The sequence below is a fragment of the Cryptomeria japonica genome, chromosome 8, assembly GCF_030272615.1.
Source record: "Cryptomeria japonica chromosome 8, Sugi_1.0, whole genome shotgun sequence".
NCBI classification, from domain to species: Eukaryota; Viridiplantae; Streptophyta; class Pinopsida; order Cupressales; family Cupressaceae; genus Cryptomeria; species Cryptomeria japonica.
Window position 1 is genome coordinate 2,061,827 of NC_081412.1, and position 23,251 is coordinate 2,085,077.

Consider the following 23,251-nt stretch of genomic DNA (forward strand, 5'->3'; position numbering starts at 1 on the left):
ATGACTGAGTTATTGTACTTAGGCCATATTATCAATGCAGAGGGAGTGCGGATGGATCCAAAGAAGATCCGCGTTATTGTAGATTGGCCTACTCCTGTAAACCTTACTCAGTTGCGTGGTTTCTTGGGCCTATGTGGTTTTTATTGTCGTTTTGTTAACGGTTATTCACGTCATGCAGCACCTTTGACAGATTTGATGAAGAAGGGTGCCTTCTTGTGGACTCCTGACGCCCAGGAGTGTTTTGATAGGTTCAAGGAGCTCATGATGTCATGTCCTGTGCTTGCTACACCTGACTTTTCGAAGTCATTTGAGTTACAGTGCGATGCCTCTAGTGAGGGCATTGGTGCAGTGCTTATGCAGGACAAGCACCCTATTGCATATGAGAGCAGGAAACTCCGTGGACCTGAGAGGAGTTACAGCATTTATGATAAGGAAATGTTGGCCATAATGCATGCATTGGCCAAGTTTAGACAGTACCTAGTGGGCAGCAAGTTTTGCATCAAGACTGACCACAATAGTTTGAGGCATTTCCTTGGGCAACGTGACTTGAATGATAGGCAATAGAAGTGGGTCAGCAAACTTCAGGCCTATAACTTTGATATTACTTATATCAAAGGCACACAGAATGTTGTTGCAGATGCCTTGTCACGACGTCCTCACTTGAGTTCTATGGTCCAGATAGCAAAGGATTGGCAGCATATTATATTGGCAGAGTATGCCAAAGATAGCTGGGCTGCAGGTTTGATAGAGGGATCAGTAGTGGACAGCAGATATACAGTTGCAAATGACTTGATCAATTACAAGGGCAAAGTGTACTTGATCCCAGGATCCGAGATGAGGAGTAGGGTACTACGGTTCTTTCATGATGAACCGATGGTAGGACATCCCGGGTTTTTCAAAACCTATAGACAAGTTCGTGAGCACTTCACTTGGAAAGGGTTCAAGGCGGATGTTCTACAGTATGTTAGAGAGTGCCCTGTTTGTCAGCAGAATAAACAGGAGCATACATACCCTGCTGGTTTACTTCAGCCACTTCCAATTCCTGACAGGAAGTGGGAATGTTTATCTATGGATTTCATCACAGGGTTGTCGAGAGCACAGGGACGTGATTGCATATTTCTGGTTGTGGATCGTTTGACGAAGTATGCCCACTTCTATCCGATCACCATCACTTATTCAGCTATTCAGGTAGCAGAGTTGTTCTTCAGAGAGGTATTCAGATTGCATGGCTTGCCTCAGACTATCGTCAGTGATAGGGATACTCGGTTTATGAGTCACTTGTGGCAGGAGCTTTTCAAACTTTGTGGAACCGAGCTTACACCGAGCACCAGTTGCCACCCTCAAGATAATGGTCAGACTAAGATAGTTAATAAATGGGTGGAGGGATACCTCAGAAACTACATTTCAGGACAGCAAAAGGCGTGGGTGAAGTGGATTTACCTCTGTGAGTATTGTTACAATACCATTTCACCACATGTCCATTCATATGACACCATTTACAACACTGTACAGGTATGAGCCTCCTAGTTTCATTGACTTATTGTTGAGTGACAGTAGGGTGCCTAGTGCGGGAGACATGCTACAAGAGAGCCAAGACATTGTAAAGGCTCTTAAGGAGAATATAGCCAAGGCACAGAATCAGCAAAAGCAATATGCTGATCAGAAGAGGACAGAGAGGTCATTTGAGGTAGGAGACATGGTATATTTGATGTTGCAGCCATATCGGCAGTCTACTCTTAGGAAGAGTGGAGCAGAGAAACTCAAGCCAAGATATTATGGTCCTTTCAAAGTGACCAGGCGTGTAGGGGAGGTGGCTTATGAGTTGGATTTATCGGCAGACAGCAGAGTACACAATGTGTTTCATGTGTCACGTCTCAAAAAGGCGTTAGGACACCATATTGTTCCTTCTACAGTTTTGCCACCCCTGGATGATGAGGGGACATTGATACTTGTACCTGAGGCTATCCTTGAGTTCAGGGAAAGGAATTTCAGGAGACGTACAATCACAGAGTACTTGGTGAAATGGAAGGATTTGCCGGTAGAGGATGCTACTTGAGAGAGTGAGGAGATCTTACAACATCCATAGTTGAGATTGCTTGAGGACAAGCAATTTTAGGAGGGGCGGAGTCGGCGGACTATGATGTCCCCTGCCTATTGACATCAGTTAGCAGGAGTAGAATTAGTCTATCATGGACTCTCGTAGGCTGGTTGAGTTGTGGAGAGAGTCAAGGGGGAAGATACTGGATCTTCTGCAGTTGTCCGTTTTCTTTGAGCAGCTCATTTGGAGTCCCCTGGCCAGTTCAGAGTGGGACTTTCTATTTTTAGAAAGCAGGGGCTATTTATAAGCAGTTGGGGTTTGGCAGAGCTTGGTTTTTTTTAGCAGTCTCTGGCTTCAGACGGCGTGTGATTTGGATGGCCAAGTTGAGAGATATTAATATTTGATTGAATTAATTAAATATTATTTATCAGCACTTTATAATAAAATGTTATATTATTCAGTTAAGTGCATAACTTAACGAAGGGTCTATTTCTCATTGAGTGGGGCCAAATCAATTAAAGGGAGATTTAATAATTAATTGGCATTTCCTAAAGTAATGAATTTAAGTCACTTAAATTCATTAATGATTTAATATGCAAAATCGTACTTTCTCTAAGAGGTGCGCCAAACCCTAAAGAGGAGTTATAAGGAGGATTAAGGGTTTTCTTTTCATTATGCTGAGTTTTGATATTTTGGATTTGAGCTCTAAGAGGAGTTTTTTTTGGCCAAGGGTTTCAGCAGAAGCTTCTTCTGTAGTGATCAGAGGTGTCAGTGCAAGAAAACGTGGGATTCTTGTACATCAGCATCAAAGGCTGTGAAATATCAATTGATCTTGCTTATTCAGTTGGTTTCATTCAGGGACCAAGTTTGTGCTAATTGAACAGAGAGTCGTCGTCATTCTTCATTGATTTGATTGCAGCAGTGAGAGGGAAACAAACGCAGAAAAAAAGAGGATACTATTGGGTGACTGTGAAGACTTGTACGGCTGCTTGGGAGCTGCGCCAGTCACCTTAAGGAGGCTGCGATCTGCATGCTGGAGGGTTGCAAAAAAATATTAAAATATGTAGAAGGTGAGCCTAGCCTTGACCTTCCCATCAAGCTATCATGCAAGCTGTTTGGGCCAGTCTGGAATAAATTACAGCATGCTGTCATAATGGACTGTGTATGGCCAGCAAGAAGAAAATAAGAGGTTTCAGAATTTCTTGGTATTTATCAGCTTCCTCTTTAGCATTGTTTATTTATGTATTGAGGATAAATGAATGTTGAATGAATGTAATAAGGGTTTGGTCAGTTTACTATGGAATTATAATTAATTTCTAGCAATTTCCCATAGTTGCTTTTTGAGCTTGTAATGGTCAAAATTATACTTGATGTTCATAAATTTGCAAAGAACAAACTTAAAACGCAACAGGTTCAACTAAACTTCAGTTATCAGAGTTGAGAGCCTTTGTGAGGTTCTTACACTTGAATTCAAGGATAAAGAGCTCTAAAATTAAAAATTTGTGTTGAATGACACATTTATAGTAAACACTTAAAATATGATTTTGATTCAAAGCATTCCTACACATGAAAATTGCAGTTTCTCTTTTCTAAAGAGATTCCTATTTGTTCTAATAACAGGTTTTCTGAAGAAAACCACTCTTCCCCCTTGCATCACTCCCTACCTAGGGAAACATATAATTGCACAAAGTGAATCAATGAGAAATAGGTTAAAAGAGCATAATATGGTCATTGAATGCAAAAAATTGAGAAGTCAACATGGGACCTTTGATACAAATATAGGCATCATGTATTCATAGAAGATGGAGAATTTATGAGGTAAAGCACCTTTAATATAGATCCTTACCCTCACATCAATTTTGTTCAATTATCTTAGGAAACTTGGTTGTGAGTGTCTGTTGTAATTGTTATAGAGGATTATTTTGGAGTTTGTATTTACTAATAATAGAAATTTTTTCTCTAGCTACTCTATTTTGTTTAGGGGATAAGGAAAAAGTTGTATGTTATTGTTGTCACAAAAGTTTGCACCCTTACTGAGCTATCAACCCAATAACCTTGTGAGACATGGAAACAACCCCAAAGTGTGGGACCTTGCACAAGGGGTTGAATCTCTGGAGAAGGCCAGCTTCCTTCTAATCAGGGTGCAAGTGTTGAACCAACCCAACACTTCAAATCTTGCTTCTAGACCTATTCTAACAACTTGTAGAGGAAAAGGGAAGAAGGAAATGCTAAAATGAGAGGAGGTGATGCACCAAGATAAGAAATGTTCCTCTTCCCACCCCAAAATGACACAAAGAATCAATCAAAATACCCTGGAGATGCACAAACTTCAGTTGCATGAATGACCCTGAACACGTGTATGGAGGTTAGAATTTGATGGATGTCAAAAGGGGAGAAAGTTTCCCACAAAGTCACACTCAAAAAAACACGTCATATGTGAGAGAAAGTCACAAAACACACACTTCTCATGAAGGTAAGAAAACATACACAACATGAATAAGTCAAAGAGAGGCAAGAATGATGATTTCAATTCATTCTCAGGCCAAGGCCAAACTTACAGTTGTAGAAATGCAAAAAATAATACAAATCTTCAAGAGAAGTGAAAGAGCAGAAATAGCTCAAACTAGCAAGGAGAGAACTCTTTACAATGAAGCTTAATAGCCTATATATAGCAAACTGGTCGCAGAGAATAGACCAATGGTCAAGAAAGGGAAACCCTAACCCTGGCGTATACAAGAGAATGTCAATCCAGGAAGGTGGGGAAGTGCACGGATTTGACATGGTTATGTGTGCAAGCAACCTAGCCATGCCCAGACAAGGCAATCCCAAGAAGAAAAGTACTTCTAGAAGGTAGATTGCCTGACATTCCAAAGTCAAAGCATACAAACTTGACATGAAGGCCATCAAGTAACCATAAATAAGCATGGCCTTGGAATCCACTTAATGGCAATCCTACAAAAACATTAAATGCGCCCTTGTAGCTCCATGAATGAAAGTAGACAAGTCGCAGGAGTTGGTGGAGCATTAAGAGCCTTGAGTGTTGACCATGCCATTTGGAAGTATTGTAGTCATCGGAGGTCAGGCATTAGGCCCTCAAGAAACTGCTACAAAAGGAGAGAAGTCAGGAACCCCAGAGTCCGAAGGGATGAGAGGGAGGAGATAGGAGGACCTCGAATTTCGCGGTTTGGGGAGACAGGATACCTCTTCCCAAAAAGGGAAGGGGTAGACTAGCTCCTTGAATCCCGAAATCCGAAAAGGAAGGATATTTCAAGGAAAGCTCACTAAATTAGCATCCAGACAGGGCTTCAAGGTGACAGTGGATATTTCAGATTTTCAAGGTGAACTCAACCCAGATTTGTCACTAGAATGACTCCAAGAGTTGGGAATGTTATTTTGAGATGGAAAACAAAGAGGAATAGGACCATAAAAGGGTGAAAACTGCAACATCCAAATTGAAGTCTCATTTTGCTCTAAGGTGGGAGAATTGGTAGAGTTCTAGGAGAAGACAAGGAAAGGACAAGATCATACTATGGCGAAAGATGTGAAACATTTACAAGTTTGACTCTTGCCTTCTGATTATCAACAAAAATTGTTTAGAGAATTTCAGAATCTAAAGGGTAAAACACAAAGAGATCAGTTGATACAATGTTATATTGAGCAATATATGAGGCTTCAAGTTCAGACTGATATACAAGAAGTTGAAGAGCAAGCAGCAACAAGGTATGTAAATGGACTAAGGTTTCAATTTCAAGATGAGTTTGCCTTAGTCAAGGTACCTATTGTGATTAAGGCCTATGAATATGCCTTGAAAGCAACAAAGAAACTGAATCTGAAGAGCAAAATGGCAAGTAAAAAGGGTTCTAGCAGTTCAAATAGTGGAAAAGAAGGGTTCTCAAGACCTGCCATGAATAAAGAGCCTAAAGAGAGCCGAAATGTGAAACTCAACTTCAAAGGAAGAGGAGGGTTTAGAGGTAGGGGACAAGAACAACAATCTTTTGCAGATTGGAATCCCTAGAGCTTCATCTACATTGAAGCTCGCAAAGCTCAAGATTTGACTACTAAATCCAAAAACTTCAAAACAAGAAATGTTGGTACAAGACAAGGAACTGCCAAGGCACCAACCATTGAACTAGAGACTAAAATTGTTGAAAACCTAATGTTGCAAAGAATATCAGGAACAAAGAAACACTAGAAGTTGATTGGATGAGAAAAAGCATCTTCAAAACAAAGTGCAAGGACAAAGTGTGGAAGGTGATTATAGATGGTGGATATTTTGACAATTTTGTAACTACAATAATGGTAAATAAACTACAGTTTGCATGTGTTCCCAATATCATACCCTTATAAGATTTTCTAGTTGAAGAAAAATTGAAGTGTACTTGTAAATAAATCTCGTCTTGTTGCTCTCAAAATTGATCCTTATGAACACCGAATGCTACATGACATAGAGCCTATGTTACCAAATATTGCTGGATACCCTCACACCTGTATGGATCTAGGTACACCCAAGGTACTTCTTGAGAACCTGAGGTCCTTAAGCAGTACCCAAGATGTGCTTGGACAAATCCAAGGGTACTTGCAACATTTGGGCACCAAAACTCGGAAAAAGATAAAATTTAAAAAGCATTTTTTTAAAAACACTCATAAAGCATTTGGTCACCCTAAAATGAGGGCATGACATATTTTTCAACTCATTTGAGAAACAAAAATAATCAAAACGACAATTTTTCCTCCAAGCTGCCATTGCTAGGTTTTGAAGGTTGGTTTCTATTTTTTGTACAATAGAGATAAACCTACATCAAGGGAGAAATAGCTACAAAAAGAAGACTTAACCATCAAAGGTGAGTAAATCTTTCATTTTTTTTCAATTTTTGAATTATTCTTAAGAAGATTTTTCAAGTTTTTCTTTTGGCAAGTTTTGAATTTTTCATGAATAATAAGGGGTTATAATGTCGTTTTGTTAAAAAAGTTGTGGGGTTGTTAATTTGTAATGTTTTCTTGTTTTAGGTTCATACAAAACAGTTGGTAGTTCTAGTTTAGTTGCCCTAAATGCAAAAAGTTCATTTAAATTTGATGCATCGTCACCTCTTTGGCGATATACAACAACGATTGAACAACTTCTTCGTGGCGGAGGTTAGCTTTGATATTTTAGCCAATATACAAAAGAGTATAAGGGCTTGTACTCTCAAGTGAAAGCTCACTTATGCACTATTCCTTGCCAAGGAATAAGAGTTTGTCTGGGGCCAAATAAAAAGTTGTCAAAACAACAAATATTAGCTTATATTAAAGAACAAGAGGATATTGACATGGTAGGTAATAGATCAAAGAAAAGAGCACATCCTCATGCCAAGAAAAGCATGCACAAACCTCCTAGTGGCTTATCACAAACGGCTAGCCAACATCCCTTCATGCCAATACCACCACCTTCTAGTGAAGAGAATTGTTTGGCTTAACATAAATGAGGCCCATCGAAAAAGGCCTTCAAGAATGAAGCAGGGTAGATTGCCAATCAAAGCATTGCTCATTGCATTTATGGTAATGGACTTCCTTTAAACCTCATTAGATCACCATATTGGTGGGATGTGGTGATAGCCCTTTCTTGTACACCTTTTGATTATGTTAGTTCTCAATATGAAAAGGTGTAAATCACCTTATTGGTGAAGGAGAAAGCTTCGGTAGAGGCATTGTTAAAAGAAATCAAGCATACCTGGTCCAAAATAGGTGTGTCCATTTCTAATGAATGGAAAGATTGCAAAAATAGACCCTTGATCAATGTTATAGCAGTGTCCCCTAAAGGGGCAATGTTTATGAAGGCAATGAATTGTGAGGGGCCAGTGAAAGCCAATATTCTCATAGAAACTGTTGAAATGGTGGGCCCTGAAAATGTTGGCCAAGTCATAATGCACAACACTAAAAAATTGTAGGGCAGTTGGTTCTATACTGGAAGATGCATATGGTCACATTTTTTGGACACCATGTTCAATCCACTCACTCAATCTAATATTTGGCACACAAATTGAGTGGGTCAAACAAATCTACACAAACACCAAGGAGATTCAAATGTTTGTGACTAATCATCATATTCACAAGGCATCTTCAAGACCTCCAAGATGGAATTGTTGAAGGTAATTTACAATTTTTTATTTTTGATATGTGACATGTTTTTTAACACCATGTTAGACTGTCGAAAACTCAATTTGCATCTCACACAATTGTCTAAAGACAACTTGTGAATGTGCAAGAGGCATCAAGTTCTATGGTCCTCAACAACCTTTGGTGGTATGGAGGCAATCAAGCATAGGAAGAGAAAAAAATTAAAATTATTGATCCTAGATGATGACTGGTGGGATTGTGTGGAATATGATTTGTGTTTCACTAAAGCCCATCATCATCATAATTAAGTATTTTGATACAGATTGCCCATGCTTGAGTGAAATTCATGATGGCATGTACTCCATGGTTGAGAAAATAAGAAATATAAATGAAGTCGAGGAACATGACCCAATGGAAACATTTTTCAAAACTGCGCAAAAGATCATCGTTGACAGTTGGAACAAGATGACCACACCCTTGCATCTCTTAGCATTTGTTTTGTCCCCAAATTATTATTATGGCAAAGAGATACTTTCCTTGCTGAGGAGGATGCCACTATTTAGGGATGAAGAGGTCACTACACGCTACAAGACTACATTTAGAATGATATTTCTAGATGAAGATATCCAAAGTGTTGCCTCGAGTGAGTTGGGCCACTTCACATCTTCAAGGAATCATGATGTTTCTACTCTTTGAGACAAATATAGGAAATATGCGCATGAATGGTGGTACATACACGATCAAGGATCTACTTACTTGCAGCTTCTTGCAATTAAAATTCTCTCTCAAGTATGTATCTTTTAATTTTATTTTATTTTTCATTTTTCATTCAGTACTATTATGCTATATGTTATATTTTATAATAATATAATTTTATAGTTTATGTTTTCTATTTATAAAATTAAATACTAAATGTTGTATGCAAATTCAACAAGTTGGGAGTTCTTTAGCTCAGCGGAATTGGAGTAGATACTGTATCATCCACTTGGTTAACTGCAATCATTTGAGTGCAAAAAAAGCTGAGGATGTTGTTGGTGTTGGAAATAAGCCACACTCGGACCGACGATGGACTGGTCCAAGAGGGGCCAGTAGCTCAGTGGTAGAGCACTCCAGCAGCATATGGAAGGTCCTAGGTTCGAGTCCTAGCTGGTCCATGTCTCAACATGGTATCAAAGCCAGGTCCAGGCAAGGAGCCCCAAGCACACGAGAGGTGTGGCTTAAGGGGGGGTGTTGGTGTTGGAAATAAGCCACACCCGGACCGAAAATGGACTGGTCCAAGAGGGGCCAGTAGCTCAGTGGTAGAGCACTCCAGCAGCGTATGGAAGGTCCTAGGTTCGAGTCCTAGTTGGTCCATGTCTCAACAGATGTGATCTCTACACTCCAACCTTCATCTCTTGTCAAATAAGACACCTGAACACAATGAGGGCTTGACAAAGAATTGGGATCTAAATCCTAAGCGTGTTGATTTAGATAGTACAATTGCGTTACTTATCAAAGCCTCTATAGATAAGGCAGCTTCTGCACATGACATAGCTAGTGGGAGTGGCAATCCAATTGATTGTGGTTCAAATGAGATTGAACCAAATGATGGTTTTGATTATTTTGATGAAGCACGATATGATGACTATTAAATATTGATTTTAATTTTCATTGTGTAATGACATTTTGATTTGACAAATCATTTAATTATAAATTTATAAGTATTTTCATTTTTACAAATCATGAATATAAGGTATTTAAATATTCTATTTATTGGCAATTATGAGTATCATTCTTTTTATATTTTATAATTTATAAATTTGCGCAAAACATAACATTTTTCTATATAAAAACTCGTAATAAGGGAGGGTACATTAACTATCCTATAGCTAAAGGTAAGTTGACAATCGGCTGCTCATCTCTCTCTTTATATATTCACCCATTCCACTTCCAAATTAGATGAAGAAATAGCACAGCGTCTCTGCATTTTTAAATTTTTCTATCTCATCTCAGTCTGCATTTCTCTCAGCAGGTAGTTCATTTGTTTTATAATTTATTGTTTCACTTCTCTCCTTGCGAAATAAGAAAATTTCCCTTCTGCAAATGGGTTCTGTAGGAAAGTCCAAAACACCTAAGACTTTTAGATCTTCTGCAGATGCAAAATCAATTAAGCTAATGTTCAACAGTCGACTATTTCTGAAGCCTGAAACAATTAATGTTCTCATTATCATACCGACAGGTCTCAGGTCAGATAAGAACTACAAGGAGATTTATTTCTATGATTCTAGTAGTCACAGTTCTCATTTAATTGTGTCTCATATTTTATTTCATTGACTACACTTTCTTCCTTACCGAATGAACAGCCTATTGATAACAATAAAACATATTGCCAGAAAGATAACCCGAGTTAAAACATATTGGATACAACTGAGTGTGTTCCTGGTTTTAAAGTTTCTGTGACGGGCAGCAGAATAAATTGGACAAGGTGGCATGCGAGTTCTAGATGACTTTTTAAAAAAAGATATCCATCATATGCCATTTGTCGGCCAAAATAATCATGCTTGGACATAAATTCTTTTACATTTGATAATGCATTGAAAAGGTGGCAGTTGAGAGTGTTAACCAATTGATGGATGAGAAGAAGATGCACAAATTATTGTAAAACACTGTCTGTATTAGTGTAGGCCACACTCAAACATAGGTGGGTGCAGGTTTAAGGCAAATATGACAAAATCGAAATCTTTAAAACATAGAATTTAAGACTAACAGTGATCTAAACTTTAATGAGTTGCCTTGTGTAAACAAACAGCAGGTAAGTGTTGCAATTACACAGAAGATTAAAATAAAGCAACATAAATTCGGTGCTCCCCGGGGATGTGACACCCCTGGTTTTTCACTGTTCACTCAAAAAAGGACACCCCATGGACAAGGGCAGAAGCGCCCCCAGCCCTCTCCCACTCCCCCAACCCCCCAGTTTCCAATTTTGCAGAAAAAAAGGGGATGCCCAGGGACACCTCCTCTACTGAGGAAATTGTCCTGAAGTCAGGAAGGCCCTAGTGCTGTTGTTCTGCTCTGTAGCATTTGTCGTTGCAGTGGTTTGATGGCCAGAGCCCTGCATGGACTGGAAAATGACCACCTTCCAGAAGCTTGATTTTGGCAGAGATGAACATGCTCAAGAGTCTTAAAGATGACAATGTCAACAGCAAAGAGGGGGCTAGAATTGCTTACAGAAGCATCATGTCAAATGGAGACGTTGCAGTGAAAAAGCTTATAAGGATTGGAACTGTAGGCTCTATACATGACCACAGGTTTTCAGCAGAGATCCAGACATTGGGCAGAACCCACCACCAGCATATATTTCATTTGCTGGCATTTTGCTCCAACCATGAGACCAAGCTGCTGGTATATGAAATTTGAATACATGCTGAACAGGAGACTTGGGGGAACTGCTGCATAGGAACAAAGGCAGGCACTTGCACTCGCGGACCAGATATAAGATTGTGCTTGAGGTTGTCAAAGGTGCATGATATCTTCACCATGATTGTAGTACGCTAATTATTCACATTGACTAGAAGGTGAATAATATTCTTTAAAATCTGTTACTTGCATTTAATTTTAATTTATATATATATATTATTATATAGTAATATACCCGTCACCCCACCGTCTCCAAAATTTTGGAAATTTTTAGCCATCCCCATGTACTGTCCCTCACCATCCCCAGAATTTTGGAAACTTTTTGCCATCCCAGGAAACCATCCTATCATCTTCCACCACGCCCCCCCCCCCCACCAAGCCCCACCGAAACTCAGAGAAACACTGCATAAAATGTAGACTTGGGATGAGCGAAAGCAGTGAATAATGGGGCTTTCAGGGCAAAGTCCCAGCCCACAAAAACAAATTAATGTGCAATATTTAGTAATTTATTGCATCCAATTCTGGTGGCGGTGTACATCAACAAAAAGGGAACAATTTAGGTCAGCTCTTTTATTTTTTATTTAAGAATTGCATCACGTCATGAGTAACTTTTGATTAAAGAATATATGTCAAGCATTAGAGAACTTACTGAACATCCAAATCGACCACATTCCCATGAGCCTCCAAATATCTGGTTCATTGGAGGGAAACACAAGGTTGAATGAAAGTACTCCTCCCATCAACATGGACAAATATCCTTGTACTTCAAAAACACTGTACAGAGTTGTTCCAGGAACAGCAGGGTTCTTCTGTGCAGTAGACGCCCTTGGAGCAAATGTCCCTGCAGTCTTTTGAACTACCTGTACACGCATATAAAGTTTAAACACGTTTCCTTTTAAACTGCTTCCTATATAATGATAATGAACTGAAGTAATTTTAATTATGTCCCTCAAACATAAGGTCTAGAGGTCCACAAATGTTACAGTTGCCTCAAGCCCACCCCCGTTCTGGGCTGGATTTGAGGAAAAATTTGTTTTGCCATGCAGGTTGTTTCTGCTTATGCTAACATGGGTCTACAAACATGACACAAATATCTACAATCATAACCTAATACACGTTATAGACAAGAAGACTTATTTTATATTCCATGAGTCTCCTTTTTAAGAGTTGTAGGGGCAGACAAACATGAAAAGGGAAGCGTAGAAATACCCAAAACGGCGGTAATAGTTTTTTATATAAGAGTAGTTTGTTTGCAGTGTAATAATTGGTTAGATTCTTTTAGAATCTCCTGTGCAGAAATATTAATATCCAGTGCTTCGGAGCTCCGGACTGGATTCATCTGAAGAAGTTTGAGACTAATTCTTGAAATAACCAAAGCCATCTTGGGGATAATATTTGCATAAGAAAATAGTATGGGAACAACGATGGACGACAGAAATAGGGAACAAGAGTATGAGTGGTGTCAAATTTTAAATTTCGAACTTAAGACTTTTGAAACAATCCACCAAGTAAATACCCGGTGAGCAGGGGGAACTTGGAAGCCTTTATACTTAAGATTCAATTTAGGAATATCTAAAGTAATCGCATTCAGATTATCCTACAAACCTTTTGGCCAAAGGATGAAAAATTTACATAGTATAATGATATTAAGCACAATTACCAGGTATTTGCAATCATAAGTTAGACTGGATATATAATATATTTCAGAACAATGAATTTGGTTTTTCCATTAGAATAGTTTTCAGGATATACCTTAAATTAACTTTTCTATTAGGATTGCTTGGGGGACATACATTGCGTTTTTCCAAACAAATCGATGGCCAGAGCGGAAGCTGGTCAGTGGCATACACAGCCAAGGAATGCCCATTGGGTTTAATCCTTGATTTTCTCGCAGCAAACTTACTACTCTACGGAGCCCAGTTGAATAAAGAATTTGTTTTGAAATTAAGTTATTTTATAAACAATCTCAAATCAAGTAAACATACTCCGATAAGTTCCACTATGGATCATTCTGACCTAAGAATATTAGAAGTCTCTCTGTTCCTCATGTCTAAACAAATACACTGAATTAATAAGTGGCTTACTTTTTTCAATTCTTTGTCAATTGATAGCGATGAGGCCTTGGCAGAGGAAGTCGTTTCCGAGGGCTTTATCTCCTCCTCTACTGTAGGTGTGTCTTCATTATTTGTCTGTGTTTCTGTTCCAACAGAAGATTCACTGGATTTAAATGAGATTCTTCTTGCATGTGACGTTGATTTGAATTTGCAGGGCACCGGATAAAAGAATCGGCTATTGTAGATTGTAGGGGAGGACCTAACAGGACAAGCGGCGTAATGAAGCATTCTGAGCGTTAGTTAAACCATAGTTTCTACCAAGAATATGTACAAGTATAGCTGTAGAAGAGCAGAACAGAAAATGAGTGGCGTATGGCTTTCAAACTAAATTGGATAAAACTATTCCTTAAATTATTGCTTATAATCAGAAAAATCTTTTTATGTTGGGTGAGTAATGGTTTCTAAATTTGTATGGTCATAATTAGGGATTCTCTCTTAAAAAAATTATATCATATAAAAGTGAAGATTTAGTTTCAAGGGATGGCTTAGTTGGTTGAGGATTTTTGGTTCATCTCATATAAGTTCCTAAATCTATTCTCTCCACCTCAAGTTTATATTGTTGGCTATTCGGTCGGTCAACTCAGGAGATTATAGGGGAGTCGTTGGTCTAATGATATTGATTCCTCTTAGTTATTAAAAAAAAGAAGATTTAGGATAGACACCTTTTTAATTAGCAATGCATAAATTTATCAATATGACGTTAGTGCATATCTAACATATAGTTTAAGTAATAAGAATTTTATATATATTGTAATCTATATTAAGAAACATTTTTTAATAAACACTAATCATGACACCATTTATGAGGACACTACCCTATAAACTTAGCCACGAGTTGCCCTTACTAGGGTTTCAAACTTGCAACCACTATCAATGTCTTTCAATGAATTAAACGCGGCTAATTTTGTCCAGCATGACAAGATCTATAATTTTCTACTAACCTTTGTGTTATGCGGAAATAGTGACTTTTTGGAGCATGACAAGATCTATAATTTTCTACTAACCTTCGTGTTATGCATAAATCATGACTTTTTGGAGCCAATTTAGCCGCAACCCTAATCTACACCCATGGATATATTTAAAGAGACTCTCAATGTGCTAGTGACTTTTTGGAGCCAATTTAGACGCAGCCCTAATCTACACCCATGGATATATTTAAAGAGACTCTCAATGTGCTAGAATATTTATAGATGTGAAAAATATATTTAAAATTAAAATTTAGGTAAGAGAAATATGAAAAATAATATAATATAATTTAGATTTGGGATAGATTATATAATATAGCTTAGAAAGTCATAAACTAAAAAAATAAAAGTAGTTAGTTGATTTTAATGATTAATAAAAATTATCTACTATTTTGATTAGTGATTTAGGGTATTTCAGGTTGAGAAGAGCAGTTTTGGTCTGGAAGCTTTCTGGTGATTGTGTTGTTATGAATCGTGCATGGGATGATTGCGTTGACATTGAGATGTCATTTTATCATCGATTTGGTGATCCACATTTGTTTTTGGTGATCCGGTCAAGCCGACTCATGATTACACGTTACATCATTAGGTCGACTTGATAAATAATCATTTTGTGGTTGCGGAGATATATGACCGGTGTTGAAGATATTTATGGTGTGTGGTATGATTGATATGCGAGCGAGTGGTGATCAAGAATCCTTTGTAGCGCAGTTTCACGTGCACATTCTTGATTCTATAGCTGACTGAGATAGGAAACAGAGCAGATTTGCAGAGCAGATACAGTCAAAGATTTGGCACTTAACCGGAACTCATTTAGGCATTGTTAGATGTTATTTTGGAGTTTGTTGATTGTATTTCATCACTGGAATTGATCAGTAAGGCAGTGAGACATCCGAGTTTGTAGCCCTTATTGTAATTGAGCAGTGAGCTCTAGGCAGTGTGTCTGAATGCTTGTGCATTCCCCCTCATGTAATATTGTTTTGCTATTGGTCATAGTGAAATAATATTGTGGGTTCAAATCCCACTGTGGATTTTCCCATTTGGGTTTCCACGTAAAAATCTTGGTGTTATGATTTTGTGGTTGGTTGTGTTGAGTTTCTACATTTCAGTTTCATGCTTATGCTTCTGATGGTTTAAAGTTAAATTAAAAAATTTGATAACCAATAGAACACTGATTCACCCCCCCTCTCAGTGTTCCTTGATTCCAACACATTCGATGCATTTGTCATAGCACATATATTTAAAATATTTTTAATAACCCTTGATATAACATTTTCAAGTAACCTACCCATTTAATGTTTGTTAGTATTTGAAGCAGTCACCGGTTAGGAGGGACCTCAAAGAGATCAATCTGGACCGGTCAACAAGAGTAAACACAACGGAAACACAAAGATATGGTGGAGGCAATGCAGAACAGATTGTATTATAACATGAAAATTGTTTACAACCAACTGGTAACAACCAAGTTACAACATAACTGGCCCACAGGCCTGCTAGAACATGCTCAAAGTACAGAATAGGTCACAACCGGGACCTTGAATCTTAAGATCTATCTTCTATGCTCAGTGTAGCTACTTGATTCTTCGATTGATTACATTCTAATGCGCAATTACAATTATATATACAATCCAAGGGATCTGGTTGGCCCAAAAAGGGATCAAACCCCGAAGAACAACACCTAACATGTAAAATCAACAAGGTCGGCCTCCACCAAGAGATTCCTCCAGAAAATACAAAGGATGAAGTGTAGATCATGGGAAAAGGTCGGCCACACACCAATGAACATCGAAATCAAGGCCCAAGGCTCCATAAGATTCAAAAGGGGTTCTGGTAGATCACCAAAATAGGTCCAGGCAACCAGTAACAAGAATTGTCAACCAGTAACAGGAAATTGTCAAGGAAACCGATAGCGATATCTTGCCAGAAAATGATCCAAATGCGATGCGGTCTGGAAACAAGAAATATGATAAAGTCTTCAAGTAGAATCCAACTCCACAGGATCCGGTGAGCCAAAACTGGGACACACAAAAAGAAAAGATGGAACTGCAAACAAAAAGAAAAACATAAAGAAAATATTTTTGGTTGATGCAAGATTGCTATGAACCGAGGATGCTCCCGCATCAGGATTATCTATGGAGGTACTTCCAACAACAAAATGCCTAAGAGCTAGTAACATGAACATAAACATGATAGAATAAAATTAATCTATACAAAGGATACAATGTTAGTGTGAATGAGGTTATTTCCTATCTAGTTATTAGTGGGAACCTATTCACATGTTAAGTTTACTTAGGGTCATGTTAGTTATATCCTTATATCCTAGGTGTCATTTCTAGAATTTAGTTATAAGGGGCCAAGTTTCATTATTCACTTCTAGTTATCTAGACATTTAATATATGTATCAAGAGTAGTTGTCTCATTAAGTAGGATTAAGACACATGGCCATATCTTATGTAATATTGCCTCATGCCTTGCTTATATAAGCAAGGCTTCTTGTATGTTTGTATTCATATTCAACCATTATCAATCTATGCATTATTGAAGCAAGTTATCTTGACACTCCCTTTTGTGGAAGCTATCTCGTCTAGCGGGGATCCTTGGGGGTGTCGAGGAGTCACCTATCTACTCCTACATGATATCAAAGCACTCCAGTATTGTAGACATCTTCTTGTATTATAGAGTGGTGATATGGCTTGAAGATCTTGTTGGGTGCATTTTGGGGTTTGATTGAATTTGTGATTGAATCTAGGGCATTTTAGAAAGTTAGGGTTGGCTTTTGTTTCATCAAATTTTGATATCATATGCAATTTTTATGAGGGTTTGAATATTAGGGTTTTAATTGCAAAATTAAGGTGTAGTTCAAATTTTGAGGCACTTTGGGTCAAATATGACCCTGCCTTTGTGCTCAAAAGGCCCAAAAACCCTACAACTGCATGTCAAATCGTCAAAATTTGAGACTTTTTTTAGGGAGTCATCTAGATTTTTTTGGCCATTAATGGCACCCATACAAATTTATAAGCTTGGTTGTATAGATCGTACATATGGTCAAGGTGCGTCAAAGAGAAAAAATGTTAGTCTAGAGACACATTTCACATCAGATTTAGAATATTCTTGTGTCTTTGGTATATTATTTGCAATATTCTAAAGCATGGTGTCATCCTTGATATTTTGTGGTTTGGCATCAATTCTATGTGTTCACTTGATCCTATCAAGCATCAAGTGATACTATGTGATGCTTGATAGGATCAAGTGAACACATAGAATTGATGCCAAACCACAGAATATGCCAAAGACACAAGAATATTATAGGGCATGGAACACCCTAGTTTGGACCATGGAACTTCAAAACGCCATGGTCCCACTCAATCAGGCCCCAATTTAAATTGGGGTCAAGGCTATATCTCAATTGTAAGTTTTGATCTTTGTGGCTCCGCATGACCATTGGAGGTTGGCCTAATAGATAATTTACCTAGAACCCCCTATATAAAGATATTTTATCAACCTATTTCATCTAATGATCTAACAATCCAAGCAATCAATTCTCATCACTCATGCATTCATGAAGCATTCATTATCAAGAATTTTCATAGATCTTCAAGGCTACATATTCATCATTCAAGCATTGTGGAGCAAATTCATGTCAATTTTTGTGCAAGTATGTATGTGTGATTAGAGTTTTGTCATATTCATGCTATGTCATACAACATATGTGATTACATTCAAAGAGAAAAACATCATCATTAACAATTGAAGATCTGAGGTATATCTATCTAGCATTTATTTCATTATTTGAATTATTTCATTCAAAGTTAATTCCTTAACTAAGGTTTGACTTAGCCAAACCCCTATTCCCAAAAATTTCCCCCTTCTTTCTGTGTGCATGAAATAGGTACAGAGCTACATTTGGGAGGATCGATAAGATTCATATAGATAAACAGGTTCACCTTTTGATGGTGAGAAATTCAGAGGACCATGGCAAACTGATACTACCTGGTCCTGAAGAATGAGGTCAAACTTCTGGGAATAAATCCACGACATATTATTTTTCCCAAATCTAGGTTGGTGTTTCTGTATGGCAATTGTAGCTCATTGTTTATGCCCGATCTCTTCAATAATCACTTGTTTAACCCTAATTTCAGCATATTCACTATTCAACTTAGAAAGAGGGGCAAAAAAACCAGATGAACCTAATTATAATTTCAGACTTTTTCCCATTAGGATCAAGTCTAGATCTATTAGGTCCATCCCTCTTTCAATTTGGTGGTTTCTCAAGTAAAATTAGTGGTTTTGTTACCTTAATTGGTGAAACCCTAATTTTCACCATTACATTTTGGTGAGCCCGACTCCTTACACCTCTATTTTTTATTTGTGTTCTCACATCTGATTTGTGAATATTTTAATTTTCAAGTTTTGCACTCAGATTATATTTTTAATCAAATTACATAAATTTAGAGGTTAAATTCATAAAAAACCCTAATTTATTTTTGGTTAAACTGATTGGTGGGTTGCATAATTTGTAACTTTTATTTTAAGATCTGATCTTAGACATTTGTAATGACACTTAATAGATATGATATATTTTCCATTTCACATACGGTTACATTGATTTTCACTTATATTTATCAAAATCATGTGTTGGGTAATGGTTTCTTTCACTTCACATTGCTTCTTTTCATTCATAGCACTTTGGCATATTGCATTTTTAGAATTTCCAAAATGCTTCCTATTAATCATTTAAATCTCAAATCTTTTATCCATGATGCATGTTATTTTGTGGTGCTATTTTTAAGAAAATATCTTACATGTGTAGATCATATAAAAGCTTTCATAGATCATAATCATATAGATGCTAATGAAAAACCAAATATGTGTACCTTTCCTAGGGTCTCTCATGTGAATGAAGAAAGAGCTAATACTCCTATCAATGATCTCGTAATTGTGAGAAAATTAGGGTCAGGTTTAAATTAAGATAATAAAACCATTAATGACTTAATTTACCATTACATTAGGGGAGAGATGGAATTTGATAGATCTAGGCTTGATAGATCAAGATTCTAATTAGATTCCAGGCCTCCTAAATGGGTCTCTTTCTTCCCTAAATTGAATTGAATTTTGAATTATTAAAGATTAGGGAAAAATCGTGAATTATTGAAGCAATTTGATAGAAATACTAAGTTGCACGTGTTATACAGAGCCACCTACCTGGATCTAAGTAGAAGAGGATGATTCAGATTTGTTCCTAGAAGTTCACCTGGGACTGTGTTGCCCCTTGCCTTGGTCCTATGAATTTTTTGTCATCAAAAGGTAAACTTGTTCGTTTATACGAATCTTGTCAATCCTCTCGAATGCAGCTTTGTACCTATTTTTGCACACAATGAAAAGGGGGAAATTATTGGGAATAGGGGTTTGCCTTAGGTCAAACCCCAATTTTGGAATTAACCTTGAAATTTAAATAAAAATGTAAATGAAGTACTGTAGTAAAATACGTTCCTTTTGAGGGAAAGGTTAAAAATGAATGAAACACTAATGATATACCTTTAATGAAGATTTGTTTGTCTTCGCAAGGAATTAGTGTTTGTTATCTCATCATTTATCCTCCATAGAAAGAGTAAGTCACCCTACAAATTTTTATTTGAGTCCTTTTTCTGGAAATCCTTTGTTTCAATCCATAATTCGTTTGTAAATTGTCCCTTAATTCATAGCGCCAAGTTTTAATGGTCTGTTTGAACCTCATGAACTCATTGAACTGTTTTGAAGGAAGTTCGTAATGTTCATTTAGGTTCCGTAGGTTCTAAGGTGTCTAAAAGGTTTTCATGCTAACGTTCACTCAAAGTGTTTTATAGCGGTTCTTTTTCATGGTCGTGGATGATGTGTTATATCCTCTTTCTCCGAGCCGTGAACCTTTTTGAACCTAGTTCAAACTGTTCGGTGGTGTTCAACATATTCAAAGTAGTTCAAAAGACCGGTGGTACTTAACAAAGCTAATCTTTTCAAGGAGAATTTTCTTGGCGTAGTGTACACTTTGAACTACTTGAACTCCAGTGAACTTAGTTCAGATTGTTCATGCGTGTTCAAATCAGGTGGGTCCCATGGGCTAAAAGGCATGATGGCGCATTTATTGCGAAGTATGATGAAGATTGAACCATATCTTGGGTGACGTCAACTGGTTGAGTTTTCAAGGCAAGTAATCATTTTTGGCAATTGGCGGTTACTCCAAAAACATCACCATGCATTCAATGCACGCATGTGATGTCCAATCCCAACGCTCAACACATTTGAGTTGACAATTGGAATTAATGCACTTAATGAGTTCATATCACTTCTTTCACTATAAGGTATGAAGTGATTAATTTTTGAGAAGTTGTTCTTCATTGTTGCGGAGTTTTTGGATAGAAGTTTTGTTTGCTGGTAGTCATCCGTTTCGTCTCAACTGTGAAGTCTTGCATGCACAGAGCCCATAGTCAGTGATACAGACTTAAAAGGGGAAAACTTGGAAGTTTTAAAGGAAAGGGTGTTCAAAGGAATTGATGCTTCATTTGGTGTAGAAATTCTAAGTAGTGGTCTCATAGAAGCAGCAACCTTTCCTCCCGCTATCCCTTGCCCAGAACTAGTTAGAGAATGTATTGCGAGGTATGATCCCATCTCCAAAACCATCAAAAGAGATAATGGTGAAACCCTCCTTGCAATTAACCGGGAAGTTATCTCCTCGGTTTTTAAATTACCTGATTATCAGTTCTCAAACTTTTCTCCCACTCAATCAGTTATTGAGTTCAACACGGACAAAACTGGGCATCAGATTAATGTAGCAAAGTATTGGTTGAAGGTTCCTTAGAGGGGTGGCTCCAGATTACCCAAGTATCCCAACAAGAACCATATGCTCCCCCACATTCACGATGTCATGCTATCACTACACCGAGTTAGAGGTTCGACAGAGGCCTATAGTTTCGATGATTGGATTTATTGCTATGTACAACTGGTACTGGAAGGGAAGCAATATCTTGATTGGGCAGAGCTGATTGTCGATTCTATGAGGGAGCAGCTGAGCATGGCCAAACAGTTCAAGAAGAATTTCTTCATGTCCTCATATTTGATATATTGCTTGGCATGTGTTAAAGACATAGTGGGTATACCTCGGCAACTCGCCGAAGGAGAGGTCTCTGTGTATGATTTTTACCCTATGTTACAGAGGGATAATGCTTTGCAAGACTTTAGGAGAGTACACAATGCCTTCCTAGGAGATTTATGTTATGAGTTAATGAACATGAAAACCAAGAGGATGTCTGAGGATGCACAGGCATTAGTGAAGAAATATGGTAGTTTCTTTATTCAGTTTCCCCACTTTTGTTACATAAGAGTTGGCGGCTTCAAGGAAGAGCCTTTCAGGCTTCCTCATTTTTGTTCAGATTGTTTTGTTTTGGCCGAGATCTATAGGCAGTTGACTATCATGATTAAGAAGGTGCAACCCAGGAATAAATGGGAAGATCATTTTCCTATTCAATTGGGTATTTTATCCTGCATTTCTATGTCAGATGCTTTAAGCATTGGAGTCGACTTGAAAAACTTCATTTTTTTATTATATCGTGAAAGAAAGGGCTTTGACAATAAGGGTTTCTCACGGAGCCTTGGTTTGACGTCGCACCTTCCAATCTCACATTTGGAGGACTTCTGGGAAGATTGCAATGATGAGTTTGAGGTGTTCAAAAGGGCAAACATGAGAATGGTTTTGGAACAGATAGTTTCACTGCAAGTGAAACATGACATAAGTGGAATTAAAGAAGATTATCTGGAGCTTTTTGAACCTGGATACTTAAACCAAGCTGAGCCGGAAATGGTCTGCATTAATTGGGATGCAGAAGAAGAGGATGACATACAGCTAAAAACAAAGAGGGTTTTGGAAAGAACTGCGGAATGGGTTAACAAGAGAAGAACAATGAAACTAGGCAACAAGATTGGGCCTGTAAGAGATAGTGAAGTTGCTCTGCGTTCCCCAAAGCATTTTTCTAACTCCACTTCTATGCCTGTTCATGCAGATAAAGATAAGAAGCCATCTTACACCAAGCACAAGCCCAATCCAGCTCTGGATTTTATTGCTCCTTGGTATACCAGGTCACGGAGTGCTACGCAGAAGAGAATGGACCAGACCAAAGATACAGAGGCAAAGGAAAAAATTCTTGATGCTCAAATTTTTGAAGTCGAGGACCTAGATAGTGACATTGTCAACACTATGGGTTCTCATGCGGTCACTATAGCTATGTTGCCGCCACCTAAGGTGATCGGAGGAACAGCTAGTTTGAGTGCTACCCCTAAATGGATAACCACTTCAGTGAGAAAGAAGCGAAGTTTCATTCCAGTAACCATCCCAATCCAGGACATGGTGGTGAAGTACACGGAGAAGGGTCCCAAACCAAAGAAGTTCAAGACAACTACTAGATTGGATACTGATGAAGAGACTGTGGGAAGTGGGTTGCCGAGATTGCTTCTTATAAGCCTAAGGATGAGAACAAGGAGGTAAATGCAAAGGACTTTGAGATCACCAATGTAGAGCTCAAGAATATGAGTAGAGATTCAGATAATCACCTTTTCCAGGTATCAGCCAAGAAGATGCTCACTAGGTTAGAAAAGGATGGGCAGGAGAAAAGAGAGCT

General features: G+C 37.9%; 1 protein-coding gene across 1 annotated transcript in view; it reads right to left on the minus strand.

Moving 5' to 3' along the window:
• Positions 1-14,009, minus strand: part of LOC131028864 (protein RESISTANCE TO PHYTOPHTHORA 1, chloroplastic) — a 42,751-nt gene extending 28,742 nt beyond the window's left edge. Inside the window, exons 1-2 of the mRNA XM_057959232.2 lie at positions 13,612-14,009; positions 12,177-12,387 (exon numbers count right to left, since the gene is read on the minus strand). Of these exons, the coding sequence (XP_057815215.1) occupies positions 12,177-12,387; positions 13,612-13,869 (469 nt within the window). The 5' untranslated portion in view covers positions 13,870-14,009. The remainder of the gene's footprint in view (positions 1-12,176; positions 12,388-13,611) is intronic.
• Between the last annotated feature and the right edge of the window lie 9,242 nt (positions 14,010-23,251).